Below are 17583 nucleotides of genomic sequence, written 5' to 3'. Positions count from 1 at the left end.
TAAGGAGGAATAGAAAATAAATAACAATATATCTAACTAATCAGAATCAATATGAATATAAAAATCAAATAGGCAGACAACCAAGTGCTAAATACCCAAGCTGTTATTTTACGATCATATCGTTGAATTGATAACCCGTATGCGTTACCTTCAGCGCAAGTGAAATCGTCCTAATTTAAGAAGTACAATTGTACACCGATCTTACGATCTCAAACGAACTATGTGTCAGCTGTACACGATACATATATCTCTGCGTAATAAGATACTTAATTCGTAATCTAGTAAGTTTCTTGTGGTAATCTTGCCTGATATGCTGATTCTCACGTTGCCTATCAAAACTCTACAACAAATTTTGTCTACTCACTTTATGCGTGGATCTCTAAATTTTTTGTAGCTTCCGATGTAGCTAAGTGTTTTGAAACTTTGTACTATAACTTTAAACGACATTTTCACGTAAAATGAAAAAGAACAGCAAAAATTGATATCGAAAATATTTGTTATGGTTTTTTTGACAAATTAGGCACCGGCTTGACAGATGACAGCTGATAAACGTCACGTACCTACGCCAATGTTTACGTGGCGCGCGCCTTCTGGCGGCGACGCGTGAAACCAGCTATCAGCTGTAATTTTTCCTCCGCGAGGTCTCCGCCTCCATGCGCAACATGCGTTCGTCTCTTTTCCGAGCACGGCGGTAAGCATCGGTTGGTTGCGACGCGCTCTCTCCGGCCAGTGGCGGTGAGTCCGTCTCCGCGGCGGCTGTGACGGCGGTGTGACAGCGCAGCAAGCTGCGAGCGTGCGCGTGGCTCTCGTCCGCTATCGATCTCTCAGCGGCACTGCATTGCCGTACATTCCGGAGGCGGTGCCTCGCCTAGTTTTCGTCGATCGTCGGCGTGACCGCGTGTCGGCGTCGGCGGCGGCCCGGGGCGGCAACGAGCGGCGACGACAGCTGCGCAGTAGCGACGACGAAGCGCGGGAGCGACCGACCCTCCTTCCGCCAAAACCGGCGAGCGGACCGCGGCGGACGGCTGTGATGTAGCCGGGGCCGGCGACAGCGGCCCTCGGACAAAGGATCCGCGCTTCAACCGATTCGCGATGAAGAAGTTTACTTTCAAGGGGGTGCTCGACGGGTTCCGCAGCTCCGTGCAGGCGGCGCCTCGCGGCGTGGAGCAGGAAATCCAGGAGACGCTGCGTCCCGACCATTTCCAGATCAAAAAGGTGAGTGTTTATCGCACGGCGCGCGCGGCCCAAGGTCCCGCAGATAATGGCACAGCACGGAGGCTCGCGGGGCGCGGCGCGGGCGGGGCGCTCTCTACGCTCCACTGGTGGCGTATTTATAAAACCAGCTCAGGTGCTCTCGTGCTCGCTTGCACTCGATTGTGTACTGTAAACTATCGAGAACGTTGACACGACCACCAAAACAATCTGCCGTAGATTCGTTGATTTGCTGCCTCTGCAGCATCAGGTTTTTGCGTAATGTTCTTTAAATTTTTTTAGGTCGCGTACCTGTCGCTTCATATGGGAAATCGAAGGTTTTAGCGCTAAGCCACGTGAAGCGGCGATTCGTGGGTGCCGCTGCGTGCTTACGTCAGTATGCAACCTTGACCATCTTGTCTGTTACCATTTAAACATATTTTGCTTTGGCGCTCCGCCGCCGTAATGATGGCTTGTCCGGAGCGTGGACAACGACACTGGCGTAATTGTTATTTAGGCTCATTGCGTGTTTGTTTTCGGCGGCTGCGGCGAGCCGGCGGCGAGCGCGACTCGTGGGCGGGATAGTGATCATATTGGCCGATAACAGATTAGATAAGACTGCACTCAATAATGCCTTCAACCTTTGTGGCGCTGATAGCGACGATACAGACACTGTCTGATTAACATTTATTGACAAAATAAATTGAAAACAGAACCGCAGACTGAAGGTCAAATATTTAATCAATCAAACGTAAAATGTTGGCATTCCCGTTTTAGTCGTCACGAGGTTGTTGAACGTATGAGAGAAAAGGAGGAGAAAAAATTGAGTCCTCCATTGCGATTGAAGAATTCGTACGCGTTAAATAACTTGTACAAAATTAATTTACGAAAAAAAATAACATAAAAGATGACCAGATACAGATCTGTAGTTTTACTGTATTTTACTTACTTACCGTTTATGTTTTCTCTCAAGAATGGCAGAAAACAGCATCTGAACGGTTTACGTATGTACAAGGTCTTTTTGTGCTGCGGCATGTTATTGGCCCAGCCAATTTATTTTAGTTCAATATATTAGTTGACGCTTACGCAGTCGGCATTGGTCACGTTAACATTTATTATAACTTGTGTATTTTTAACATTCAATAAATCTTTACATTTTTTGTGTTCGCGATTGTGTGTCAAATTACCCCTATCTACAACTAGCTGAGCTAACTAAAACCGAGACGTCTAAGGCTATAACATTTCCGTCCTTCGAGCGGGATCGAACGAAAAATAAAAATACACAAGTTATAATGAATGTTAATGTGACCAATCGCGACTGCGTAATGTCGTCAATGAAAAATATATTGACCTAAAATAAAACTGACCCCAAAAGTATGCCGCAAGCGCAGCACAAAAAAGACCTTGTACGTAAACCGTACAGCATCTTTTATTGACTGCACCGAAAGTCAGCTAAATATTATTTACGTATCTGAGTTCTTGTAGTGTAATTCTACTATTGAAAATGAAAGTATTAACAAGGATGTAGGTCAGTTTCATTATACACGTAATTAAAGAAGAAACGTTCAGATTCCCTATACACATTCGACTTTTAACATTAGACACACATCTAGCGTCGGCTGGTAATACGTTGAAACATTTGTAATTATTTGTAAGTTTGTGACTAATTAGTCTGCAATGAGTAACTATCGTATTTGTTATCATTGCACATACCTACATAATTGACATAACAATTATATGCACTGTGACACTATAATACAACGTTTCTTTGATAGAGTACTAAGTTAAGTACAATGAAAATGTAATATGAAGTCAATGATGTTCTTTGGATGCGCGCCCGAGCACAAAAAGCAATAACTTTAGCCTGCGTTACTATGAAAAACACAAACGTGGCCGAAAAATCTGAATAAACACGCGTACATTACATAAAAAATATTTTTTTCTTGCGTTAGGCAGGAAGAGGCAGCTGGAGAGTCGGAATAACACTAACGTTTTTATAGACCCAGATCTTATTGACTTGCACAATCACGACAGAAGAAAGCTTTCAAAAGTTTCCGTCCTCAATCTTAATTTTCTAAATTACATGGACAAACTAATTGCCGGCGAGTTTCTGAGTGCCGGGACAAGAAAAACATTGCCGGGAACCAGGATAATATGAGTCAATCTTGAAATTCTTAAAATTTGACGCTGAAACGAGTTGCCGGCACATATTTATTGTATAAACGTTAAATTTAAATAAACAAGATGACTTGAATCAATATAAGTTGGCGTTATCGATGTCTTCGATGATTAATTAGAGATTAGTTAGTATGTATAAATAATTTTACTTATCAGAACACCTATATTTCTGAACAAGTAACTAGCACCGTACATTGATACAATTCATTTGATGTCTTCAATGATAAATATTAACACAATTCGAAAAATAAAAACACCTAAATTAACATTAGGCCACTCACCCACGCACTGTACAATAATGGTAAGAACATAGAAAAAACACTATTTGAAATAGCTATAACAGAGAATAGCAGCCATAAATCAATGGCGTATTAGGTAGGTCGTGTTCGGTTAGTTAGCGCCGTCGATAAAAGGAAAATACAATGCCACACAACTAAATGACGATTACGTCTCAGTTTAACCTCAAACGTGGCCCTGCGATTGTAAATAATTTGTTTCCTCATAAATATAATATCATGATATTTCGTTTCATTAGTATATCTTGCTGAGATAACATCCTTTTAGCGGAAAGTGACCCGTGCCTTCGTCGGTTTTCACTTCTATTTACGTCTTCTTAAGATTCTGAATTTATGTTTAATTATCTTGCATGCGCAGTGCTTTTCTTTAGAAATATAGGTAATATAGAATAGTAAAAAGCCACGAGGTATCATAGTCAATTTGGGATTTATAGTTTTAGAATAGAAAGAAAATTATTAACATCTATGTAAGCTTTATTCAGGCGTATTATTATCTTTCCTTGCATTGAAATAAAAAGAAAGGTATTCAGTAAAAGCGGAGAAAGAACCAATGCAAGTATGCATATTGTACTTACTCTACTACCTCAGGAAACTATAACATCGAGAATAAATGGCTAATAGCAAGCGAAAACATAATGTCGTGAATAGAGAGAGCTGCTTACTTAAGTTGCCGACACCACCTGTTCTACGATAGCTCAATATGTATATATACACTTGGTGTTATTGTCGTGTTGGTCGATGAGAGGCATTTGTTATATTAATCGTGTGAATTGAAGTTTGCGCGATTGGTTCAAATTACAAATGAAACTATCTGTTCGGATTTATATCACTAAAGTTTTTTTTTTCAAACAAACCATTTTTCAGACCGTATTTTGAAACAACCAAAGGTTATGTTAATTCTTATTAAAAAGGTTTGCAATAGCCTAAGATGATTGTTAACGATGTGCGCCGATGGTAAAATCACCGGCGGATCCGTCTGACAGATTTTCGATCGGCGGTGGCAGCGTGATCGGCGTGAAATCGGCGTGGCATATATTTTTGAGATGTTAAAACCTTGTTTAAATCAACGTTTGCATGGTATACAATTTCAACGCCATTGTCACTTTAATAAACGCTTTGACTGATATGTAAGCGCTGCGCTGTTGCTAAAAATAATCAACTTAAATAATTGTGTTTTATAGCGATCACATAAAAATGAGCGCTCTAAAATTCAATCCAAGTTCCAATACTTTCGTAGACGTTCCGTAATTCATTCTAATTGTACGGAATTGTTGTATAGAAATACACAAATGATGAACGAAGAAGCTAATACTTCTTAATAAGACAAATTTTCGCCACGCCTATTTTTTGTCGGTCGAGTTTATCTACGGCGCGGCGCGCATGTTGTTTGGGAACAAGATGCGCGCCGCGCACGGTATTGTACAAGCTCGAGACCAAGTCAAGCTTGACAAGTAACATTTAAATACGAAGTTTACGATAAATGTGGTCCGAAACGTCAGACTTGATGTACTCTTGATAGCACACTTTTTTTAAAATTTGTCATTACTTAAGTACGAGTGCGATTAACGACAAAATTTCCTTTTCACTTCAGTAGCTCAGAAATTGTTTCTTTCTCATTAGAAATCTGCGCGTAAAAGCGTTTTTCCACGCTAGCGTGGAAAAGGTTTTTGAAATTCGAACTTGACGATGGGCTGCGGCGCACCTAACTTTTTCTTTCGATGAAAAAAGGAACCAAGGACACGTTCAGCCACGCGATTTGTCGTACATTATTTACCTATGTAATATAAATCCACTGGTATATTTTATTATTATTATTGTTGACGTTAAATTGACAACGATAACTAATTTTGTTGATCAAAACAGATTCGTTATAGTTCAACTGCTTTTCTTCCACCTGCCATTTTCCTCGCTATAGTGAGGTGAAAAGTTGTGTGTTTCGTTCAGTAGCAAAGTTGTTTTGTGTCTCGTGTGTTTAAACCTTCGCTACGCTCAGGAATCTATTTTTGAGCAACGAGGGAAGCGATTCTTAGCATCCCTCGCTTGCTCAGGTTTCAATACAAGCACTCGCGCCAAGCCACAACTTTGCAGCTTTGCATAACAAATAACTATTTTTATGCTCCTCGATGTGTTTGTTCTTTTTCATCACGAAAAAAGCGCTACATGATACATGCCTTTGAGATTTTCGGCCTAAAAATGCTGTTTCTTCGAAACGGGTTTAAAAACCACAAAACATTTTAAGTTTTGATTGCGCAAAAACCGGTCTAGGTGCGCGCATTAAAAGTTTATTCGTATAAAGATGTGTCATCTTACCAGTAGCCATTCACCGAGTGAATAATATGATACGATTTTGGCTATTTTCAACTTTGGGAATGATCAAATAATTGAATGATTTCTTATCGTTTCATTATTAGAGGAAAATGAAAATTTGAACGTATTTACTTTCCGTACAATCTAATTTTGAAGAATCATAGAATAATGGTTCATTCTTATATCGATAGTTAGAAACTTCTGAGGTCCGTCGCTAAAGTAAAAATAAAACTGTATAGGTCTACCTAGTTCTTTATTAACGTCTAATGAGCCTCAGCGACCGAATGGTATGTTTTCTTCCTTTTTTTTCGGTCTCGGGATGAAATACCTACGATGAAATACGTACTAATTACACTTTCCTTTTATCTAAAAACACAACTAAACCGGAGCACTTCCGTCAGACTAAAATGGTTTAACTTAACAAATGGATGATCACGAATGTAATGACCTCATCCATCAATCCTTGACATTGTCATCTTATGCTTTAGATGGAATAAGTGATGTTAATATTAATAGCTACGTATTAAAAGTACTACATGTTGAGACGTCGTTTCAGCGTCTCATGTAAACGTGTCTTTTGAGTAAGTAGGTACACGTATTCAAATGAACGGGAAAACTAATGTTTATTTACCTCGACGTGTCTGTTTTATAGTTTATCGTGTATGTCACAATAAGTGAATAAATATAAATTTTCATTTAATAACAACTGTGTACATAACGAAGAGTGAATTAATGTAAATGCAACATTTCTGTGATTTGGTAAGATCGTTGCAGGAAGGAACTTTTATATTCATCTGATAATAATGCAGGTCAAAGTCAGACAAAACCGACAAATGTTTATATTATATTTATCTCTCTTACATAAATAAAAGCACGGAAGATAATACTCGCATAGTATCCACAAGATTGTCCCACTATCGCGTTTGCTCGGCCTTAGTGAATCATTTAATTATGTGGACATGCAGACAAGTGTTTTTTGTTGATCATTCTCAATTACTGTGTTCATTTATTACGATTGACACTTATTTTTAAAAGACAGCTTCAGAGATTGATCTCTGTTAGTGGTTTCTCCTGCAAAGACCGAGAGAAGGAATTCACAAGATTGGCTATTGGGAGAAATGCGTAGAACAACCTAGGAATTATTATACACTAGATCGGAAAAGTTTATATTTGAAATTCCTTTATCTGTTGTCTCAGACTTTTCACTGTGACTCTGGACAATAGTTAATAGTTTTAACGGATTTTATCTAGGAACACTTACGCGAACAAAATTTATGAAGGTACTTGATATATTACAAAGAAATCGCTATTAGCAGAGGAGTTTGGAAATGTTGTCGAAATAGCAGATATCAAGCCGAGGCAGCAGTAAAACTCAACGTCGTAAGGATATAGATACTAACAGGAAAACTGCTATTACAACTTTTTATTACGTTCTATAAAAGGACGGTTGGTATCTCATCATATTATATAACAGCTAGACTCTTGTCGGTGTAGCCTTCTCCACTCCTCACGGTTCATAACCAGTTCTTTGACCTCTTTACAGCTGTTCACTTTGATCTTCTTTTTTATTTGTTCACTATACGACATTCGGACTTCTAGCTGTAGTTATAGAAAACAGAAATAAATTGGAAGCCCTACTCAATAAGATGAATATAATTTTCAAGGAATTTAATTTGACGATTAACAAAAATAAGACCAAAGTATTAGTAACTGCAAAACATCCTTCCAAAATTATACCTATCAAAATAAATGACTTTCCAGTAGACCACGTAATACATTTCAAATATCTTGGAAGTGTTGTCACAGAAGATTCCAAATGTACCACTGACATAAAAGACTAGAATCGCAATAGCAAAACAGAGCCCATAATAAAGAACACACTTTCACTCCTAAAATACCTATACAATTGAAAGATTCATCAAAACCTATGTCTGGAGCATTAGACTGCATGGATGCGAGACATAGACAGTAACATTAAAAGACAGAGAGATATTGGAGTCATTTGAAATATGGTGCTGGAGGCGAATGGAAAAAATAAAATGGATTGAAAAGACATCAAGAGAGGAAGTCGAAAGGGTTGGAGAGGAGAGAAGTCTTTTAAATGCAATAGAGAGGAGAAGGGGGAAAATGTTTGGACATTTGTTACGTAATGACGAATTTGTGAAAGTGATAATTGAGAGGAGGATAGAAGGGAAAAGAAAGAGAGGTTGGTATCTAAAGAACTAATTTGGTTAATTGGTTGGTATATCATAGGATTTGTGTTTAGTCTGTGTATTTAGTCAAGGCAATTGCATATTTCCACAGGTATACGTGTGGCGCTCTATAAGTTTCCGGAATGAATAAGAAAAAAATACTAATCAGAAATAATGATCAGAAATTAATTTATTGTTTCTCAAAATAGTCTCCGTTAGCGTTAATGCACTTTTTCATACGAATGAACCAATTTTGAAAACATTTATGCCACTCCGTGACAATCTCTGGGCCATATTTTTCGTACTCTTCGACAGCCTCTTCAGGTGATGAAAATCGTTGACCGCGTAACTGGTTCTTAATTTTTGGAAATAAATGAAAGTCACAAGGTGCCAGGTCGGGACTGCACGCGAGACGGCTCATAAGGTCAACGTTGTTCACCTTCAAAAATTCATTTGTCTGTCTAACCGTGTGAGAACTGATATTATCGTGGTGCAAGATGATATGGCGTTTACGGTTATTTTTACGGAGTTTGTGAATAACTTCCGGCAAACAAATGGCCGTGTACCGATCACTATTCACGGTACAACGATTCTCCAAAGCAACAGTAGCCACGTGTCCAGTTTTATTTAATAAAGAAGCAATCATCCGCTTAGAGGCACTTTGCACGCGCGCCACTTTGGTTGGTTTCGGCTCATCTCGAAAGACCCATACGCTCGATTGCTGCTTTGTTTTGGGATCGTAACCTTAAATCCATGTTTCGTTACCTGTTACTATGTCCCTCACCAAATTTGACACCCCTTCGTTGAATCTGGTAAGCATGGCAATGCACCAAGTGACGCGATCCGTTTTTTGAGCCTCAGTGAAATTGTGTGGGATCCACCGAGAGCACAGCTTTAACACGCCCAAATGTTTGTTAGTATTGATTGTATTTGACTCATGCCTATGCCTACAGATTCCCGAAATTCTATTTTGATCATACGGCGCACAGCATCAATGTTTTTGTTGTCGACGACGACACGACACGACGACGAAATCCGTCACTGAGATTTGAATTCTGCAAACCAGCTATTAATAGTCGTCTTGCATGGTGCTTCATCGCCAAAAGCAGTTTAAAGCCGAGCGAAGCTCCGCTGAGCTGTTAAATTACGCTTAAAGTCGTAGAAAATCATATTACGAAAATTTCACGAGTTAAATCCATTGTGATGTAGACAACCAATTTCTAAAATGACGCCACAATGTAAAAACAAGTGACAGTCAGATGAAACAAACCGTATTCTACAGCCAAAGAGTTCCATTTTCAAATGTTGTAATGACTTTTTAAATATTGTTTATGTAAGTGGCCAGTTCCGGAAACTCATAGTGCACCCTATGTACATCCTCGGTACAAACCTTGTGCCTTTTGTGTGTGCATTGTGCCTGCTCTATCCAGTCCAATTTTGCTTTATACTTCGTTGACATTTTTACATTTATTTCTGCGTAATGTGCCATTGTTCTAAAAATATGCAAAACGAGTGAAATAACCTACAACAGACTCCTAACTTCGTTAACAACATTTCAAACTTGTGAAATTTAATAACTGGCCGGTCCATAATTCGCCATCAATTTGCTACGGAGGTTGTATTTGGGTCAACTCGCCCTGATTCGTTTACCCATCGAGTCCCGTGGGATTATTTGGGGTTCTGGAGATTACAGGGGTCTTTAGTTAACTAGTTGGTTTAGGCGTAGACAGTGGTGAATCCTTTGTTCTATGCGAGCGGTCAGTATAGTTTTTATGGCTCTGTATATAGGAGCTAATAAGAAAGATTCATTTCACGGATGACTCTAAGATGGTTTCCAATATAAATATTTGTTTTTTTAGTGTTGTAATTTCCTTTTGGTTAACACGTTCAACTTGTCTGTTATAGGTTACGCTTTAGCTCTCGAGTCACATTTACTGTCACTTTTAGTTTTTATTGTTTATGATACAAGAGGACTAAATTCACAACGATAGTGTGACTAAGTAGTTAAAAGACCGGTGCGTCTAGCATTTCGCTTTGCCGAAGACGGAGGGAAATTTGCACGAATGCACGATTCTGAGCAATGAGGGACTGACAAAGGAGAGTTTATGATCAAAAAGTGTCTTTCTTTAATCCAAGGCACATGACGTCTTAATTAATGACATTTCTGAGAATTCCAAGTCCATCAGTGCCATAATAACAAATAATTGCTTGGTCATATTTCCAGAGGATTTGCGGATAGTTTGCAAGCTTGCAGGGAAACAACCCGGGCTCCGTGACAGTGTGAAATCGCCGCTCGTTTTAAATGAAGTTGACAGTAAGTTCGAACGGGTGGAATTTCCATAAGTTGGTCTTTGCTTTGTTTACTTCTAATTTCCTGTTAAGGTAGGGGTAAAATGATACAATTGCTCTGGCTGCCTCAGTTTGTTGAATTCAGTAATGGTAATATTCTTATATTGTTACCTGTATAGTTGTTTGATTAATAGCTCCGTTTATTGTGAATTATCAATAACGACGAGTTACTAGTCTGTTGATTTTGTATAGATAGTCGAAGGTTGTTCAATTCATTCACAATTCTGTTTGATGAAACCGTCGCCTTGATATCACACGTTATTGTCACTGAACGAATTCCTGTACTAGCATTGTATTCATTATAATGGACTATTATATTAATATTTGACGGATTATTATACCACGCACGAAGCACACTAATATCTGTGAACATTATATCAGTGTGGTCGACAATGTGCTTGCTTATCTGTTAGAATGGATAATAGTGTTTGGTGTCATTTGCTTTGAAGCTTGCTCGTTGATCGTTTGTTTTTTAGTCTTTCAATAGGTTTGTACTTATATTTTTGGAAAAGATTGTAATTTGATACATCGGGAGAGAAAGGCCGTAAAAAATTGTAGTAAAAAATAACTGTTGACGTTTTTGGGTTCTGTTTTCAAGTTCTTTTGATTTTAACTTGTCATATTCTCAAAAAATAATGGGATGTTTACATAAATAAAAAAATAAAAAGATTTTAAATTTTTATTGAATTGATATTCAATTATATTTTTTGTGAAATTACTCCACTAGTGTGTTATAATTATTAATACAAAGATCGAACACTCAGAAAAACTTTCTTCGATCGAACAAATAAAAAATTAAAATACAGTGAATAGCGACATCTCTCCCCAGGGCTGGTAACTGTAAAGATATCTAACTGGGTGATAAAACTTTCAGAGATTTCTCATAGCTGGCGCTACGACTAAAAAAAGTCGTTGAAAAAACCAAATACAAAGATACGACGCAAGCACATAGAAAACAATTAGTGAGGTCCGTTGGTACGTTCCGTGGCTTAGTTGGTATAGCGTCTGGCACGGTAAGCTAGAAGACGTCGGTTCGAATCCGGCCGGATCGAAGGAATTTTTTCTGAGTGTTCGATCTTTGTATTAATAATTAAAATAAAAAGATTAACGAAAATGTTTATACATTTTTATTTTTTACTCCTCTTGTAAACTTTATAATTTCGAAGCATCCTATACACTTTTCATTTATCGGTAATCATTGTTGAAGATTTTAACTTTATATTGTTCCAGCTTTAAACAATCAACCCATTAATTTAGGATTTAAGTGAAAGTCTAAATAGCCATTAAGTATAACTTAGTATTGAGGTTAAAAAATCGATGCGCTGACGTTAACGTAATAAGTTATTCCTTTTTTAAAGTCGAAAAAGTAATAAATTAGATCCAGAACATGGCAAAGGGAATCTGATTCATTAAAAGCTCCAAATTTGGAAGTGGCACATTAGCCTAAAAGCTAAAAACAAACATCAAACTCTCCTGGAGAAAACTTCCGAGTGCTGATGCTCGAAAATAATGAGATATCTCTTTAATGAAATGGTACAGGTGCTTACTCAGAGTGTTTGTTAATATTTTGATAGAATTTACGGAAGGCCCGTCGTACGTCGGTTGAAGAGCGGGATCACGTTTCTCAATTCACTCACCGCGCGTTTAATAATGGTGGTAAATGTAATTAATTTGTTACAAATAGGTACTCGTGCACCTTCTTTACCTTAATGAGAAAGTTGATACTTGCCCATGAGATGCTTGTTTTCCCTCAAAAGTACACCACTCTATATATACATATATACATCAACATAGCCCCGCACTAGGGAAACCCTGTGTCGCGGGTGCCATGGACACACACATAGACTACCACAAATTACACCCAAACTCACGAGAGAAATAAATGTAGGTCATACAAATATTTCTCCCGGCCCGGGAATCGAACCTGGGACCTCTGCGTGGCAGTCCGTGGCGTTCCGTGGCATGGTAACCGTTCGGCCACGGAGGCAGTTAAGAAATTCTAAATAATAAAATATATAAATAAATAAGAAAATCACATTTTAGAGCTCAAGGTACATAAACAGCTTCACATATTTGTTTTATGTTTCAGTTAAAAACGTTTCATAACAAATTTAATAAAATGAAACTATATTTTCGGATTCTAATAGCTTATATCTGAGAAACCAACGCTAATCGGTCCGAAAAAATAGTTTTTTTTTCATTTCGCGAAAACCTAAAAATCGATATTACTGTTATAATGCCTAATTACGCGCAGAGATGCACAAAATACATTTTTTAAAATCACGAAATAAATAAAAGATGAACGACATAATGTTAAAAGTTATAATTATTTACGGTTATAATTGTGTATTGATTATAACAATTTGTGCCAACGGGCACAAAAGATTTAACCGACCGTAACGTCAAGGCGTTATTAGTTTTATTTGCTCTCTGTGTATGTTGTTGTTGGATGTTCTACGTTTTCTTCATTTTTCATGTAATAAGTAACTCGTGTTGTTTGCGTAGCCGTCTCAGTTGCTGAATATCAACTGATTTATTTCAATATTGCTGAATTCACTGTAATTTACTTGGGTATTCGCCATTTAAAAATTAAAAATTAAACACGATTCTTGCGCTTGTTTGTTTATTACATGTACGACAATATAGTTACATAGAAAGCGGTTCTGAGACGGAGGACGGAGGCTCCGAGTTAGGTCGTTGGCTTCTCAAGCTTCTCGCTAGGTCAACGGTTTGACCCTGTGGCACACGCACCTATTTCATGTAAGTTATATAAGAAAAATATGGTAATGAACAGGTTTCATGACAAGAAAGGTTGAATGAAAAGACTTGAAGTCCTAGATATTCAATTTTTAATGCTATTTTGTTGTTGAAAAATAAAGATTCGTACGACTTTATTATTCGTAATTCAATTATAGCCTATTAATAAGATTGCAAACGGCGAGATAACTGAGAACGACGAACCTGTGCCAATTACGAAATAGCGGAAAATTAATTACATAGAACAGTTGATGGATGGTTTTCACTCAGAATTACAACTCGACATAGGCGGATTTTTTAATGGCTACAGAAACAAAACGACTTCACAGGTTTATCGTTGTGAGGTTTCTCCAACTAGTAAGTAGACATTCAACGAAACGTGCCTGTTTTGAAGGGTAAGGGCGCTGGTGAAACTACAGGCACATGGTACTTGTTAAGTTTAGGTCTCACGATTGCGGGCGCAGTGATAGTGCCTCTCAGATCTTGTGATTAAAGCTTTGATTGGCATTGCAATTTCTATGGGTAGACGTGTCGCTTACCGCCAGGCGTACGACTTGACCGGCTGGCTCACTTGGTCCCATCAAAAACCCTACCTCGACTTTTCTTCAAATATGCACCCCTCGCCACTGCTATTACCTCTCTCTGCTGCTCCGCGACTCTGGTGAAGGTTCAGTCGTGTACAGTTGCTGCGCTTGTGTTGAACATTTTTTTCATGCAGTTAATTTTCCCACCCTAAAATAAACCCGACTCGTGTTTCGCCTCTACAAGGCATCCAGGGGCCTTACCATGAACTCTTATCACGATTCAATTTAGGACCTAAAATGGATCGTTGTGAGACAGCGCTACGTGAAGTGTATATCACCATCCCGCCTTTTTGTTGCTACGAACCTATACTGAACTGTAACAAGAGCTCACGGTAAGGCCCCTGGTTGATGATGGTTCGACACTCGGCCGACGAATGCTCAGAACCGTTCTGAGCGAGCTCATTTCGCTTCAGGGTTCGCGGAGTAGCAAAGTAATTTACTTCCATTTTTATTAATATGGACTGCCGCAAAGTAACCCCTGAATCTATTAATTACTATTACCAGTCTTACGAGAGGACAAATTCGCCATTTTCAATATTTAGTTTAGGTACCAACTGAAATTAAATTGCTACAGCGGCAGTTTTGACTCATTGCTTCTGTAGTAATAAAATAAGTATATTTAGAATTTACAAATAATAATTTATATTAATTTAAAAAGTCACTAACTGTATATACCAAATGTTAAATTCTATTAATTTTTGCACACCTGATTGTAAATTAAATAAGTACATACAATGTACTCAATTTTACTTACGACCTATTTATTTATTAGAGATTCGAATAGGTAAAGTATATTTACCTCAACTTCGTTTATCGGAAACCCCAGAATGATTGAAAATAAAATGCGAAATATTGAACGAAATTGTTATATTTTTACTTAATTACGAAACTTTTATTTTAAATACACTAACGTATTTAATTTTTTATTGAATTGATATTCAATTATTTTTATGTGAAATTACTCCACTAGTTTGTTACAATTATTAATACAAAGATCGAACACTCAGAAAAAATTCCTTCGATCCGGCCGGATACGAACCGACGTCTTCTAGCATACTGTGCCAGACGCTATACCAGCTAAGTCACGGAACGAACCAGCGGACCTCACGAATTTTTCTATGTGCTTGCGTCGTATCTTTGTATTTGGATTTTCAACGACTTTTTAGCCGTAGCGCCTATCTATGAGAAATCTATGATATTTCGTCACCCAGTTAGATGCCTTTACAGCTACCAGCCCCGGCTAGAGATGTCGCTATTCATTGTATTTAAACTTTTATTGAATTGATATTCAATTATTTTTATGTGAAATTACTCGACTAGTTTGTTATAATTATTAATACAAAGATTTCGATCTTCTGATAATGGCAGCCCCTATTTCCAAATTTTTTTTTTGAAACATAAATCGTCCACAGTAAAACTGAAAGTAGAAACTAACTCAGCGACAATGCCAAAGTAGCACTGAACTGGTGACCCAGATTTAATAGGGACGCGACCCATCATATTTATATTGATGTATTTCATTAATTCAAATCACTCCCGTGTCCATTAATCAAACGCCCTGTGACGTCGTTGAATTTCCGTTATTATTTACTAGTGTCCAATTAGATTTTCGGATTCGGCCACATCTTGATTATTTATTTCGTATTTGGAAAAGATAAGTCATTCTGTGAACTATATTACGCTATTGATGTACCAATTATTATTTATTGATTATTGATCATAGCCATCAGCTTTAAAAAGTAACAAATATGTAATGAGAAAATTCAAAACATATTTAAAATTAAATACCTATGTTTAGTTAGTTTTAAAGTGTATAAGAACTGTGTGTGTACACGCACACAAATGATGTTACTCTCTTTGTAATTTTAATTTAATTAATTATATAGATTCTGTAACTTGACTAGTCGTACTTACCTGTTCACATAGAACCCTGACATGGAAGAGCGGGGTCTGCTAGCATAAGCAATTATTTTGCTTATATGAAGTTCCCCAGCAAACTTGCTGTAAACTAGGTTTAAGTGAACTAGGTTTAAATAAACACTTTTTATTTTATTTTTATTTATTTATTTTATTTTATTATAAATATTCTTAAAAATTAATTCATCTTTAAACTGCAACTACGTCATTTTTCGAATAATTTTTAACCGACTTTACAAAAGAAGGAGGTTCTCAATTCGACTGTACTTTTTTGCGTGATTGTGTGTTACTCAGGCATTTGTGAACTGATTTTGTTGGTTCTTTTTTTATTGTAAAAGAGGTACCCACCGCAGTTTTGGTCCCATTTAAATTTGAAGAAAATATTCCACCTCTAAGGGTGGCAACCTAGGGGCTAAATCCGGTTTCGCGCACTTTCCGGTAACATATTGTTAAATTTTTAGTTTCAGTTTGTACGTACATATTAAAAGCAAAGTTTGTAGTCGGTTCCTTTTTCTTTAAAACAATAAGATTTTTGTGATTAAAGCATATTTTCAATTCAAATTTGTTAAATTCATTTTCATCCAGCTTTTTAGAAAGACTTGTTTTATTGGAAGGAGGAAAGGTATGCTTACACTGGAAAGTGTACACAGTGACTAAAAAAAATACTCTTAGCAGACTCGAGTTCCGTACCTTTCTCCATTTTTTTTTTTTGCTTTTTTGTGTTAAACTTACAATTTCTGTTTAGCACATTTTATTAGATTACACATAGGATAGAATAACCTTTTGTATTTAAACAATTTTACTGCGCGGGACAGATTTATTTTGCACAGTCTAAAACATTATCTCTCTACAAAGTGTTATAAATGTCTACAATATTATTATGTAACTACTATGATCCGTCTTCTTAAGCTTATCTGAGGTTACAGACTTCCCCGTAAAATTGAGTCACACGAGCTTGATAACTTATCACAATAGACTACTTGATGATAATATTTTTTACTGTGAATGACAGTAATTCGATAATTTAATAATTTGTTATTGCCTTTTAAGGCAGCAGGCGATAGTAAATATTGCAGTTGGGACTGCAATATGAAATTATTATTTTTGTCGAGACTGGCTGGATATTATATGACAAACGCTGGTAACAAATTTTTGTAGTAAATAAACGTGTGTGCGAAAAAATTGTAAGGCACGTAAGACGCGATCGAGCGGCTCCGTCGTCATCGCCGACAGAAACCAAGCGTTGTAAAATTTAGCATTATAATATTTAATTTTAATAAATGAAAATTGCTTTTACGGTTTCAAATAAAACGAATCGTTTTTTGTCATGTATAAAAAGTTATTTTTTCGACTCATAAATGTCTCTATTTGGAACTCTATTTGTTTACCCGGCCTGATTACCATCATATTATGCACACGAATTCAGCCTATAGAAGTCGTGTTACATTGCAACTAGACTGTTTTTCGTATTTTATTGATTTTCACACATTACATTACGCGTAAGATTATGTGGATATACATATAAATGAGCGTGTAATGCACGAAAAAAACGTGTTTGGGTTGGTCAAGGTTTCAATTTGTAAGTGACTTATATACGTCCAGTTTTTTAGTTATGCTCGACGCACTCTTGAACATTTCACACGATTTTATACAACACTTCAAACAAAACCTAAAGGTTTTCTTACAATATGTGCCCTTCGTGTTGTGCTATTCGTGAGTATTATGATTATTATATATATATATATAAACTATAGTATTTTGTCAGGCGTATGTGTGTGTTTATAATTGTCAATGGCAGAATAGCAACGAGGG

At 37.1% G+C, this 17583-nt stretch overlaps 1 protein-coding gene across 1 annotated transcript in view; it reads left to right on the top strand.

Moving 5' to 3' along the window:
- The first annotated feature begins 951 nt into the window (after positions 1-951).
- Positions 952-17583, top strand: part of LOC113229846 (syntaxin-binding protein 5) — a 352330-nt gene continuing 335698 nt past the window's right edge. Inside the window, exon 1 of the mRNA XM_026463529.1 lies at positions 952-1215. Coding sequence (XP_026319314.1) covers positions 1093-1215 — 123 coding nt within the window. The 5' untranslated portion in view covers positions 952-1092. The remainder of the gene's footprint in view (positions 1216-17583) is intronic.

Source organism: Hyposmocoma kahamanoa, unplaced genomic scaffold (assembly GCF_003589595.1).
Source record: "Hyposmocoma kahamanoa isolate Upper Pololo Valley unplaced genomic scaffold, ASM358959v1 62, whole genome shotgun sequence".
In the NCBI taxonomy this organism is placed as follows: Eukaryota; Metazoa; Arthropoda; class Insecta; order Lepidoptera; family Cosmopterigidae; genus Hyposmocoma; species Hyposmocoma kahamanoa.
This window is presented reverse-complemented; position numbering and strand designations above follow the sequence as displayed.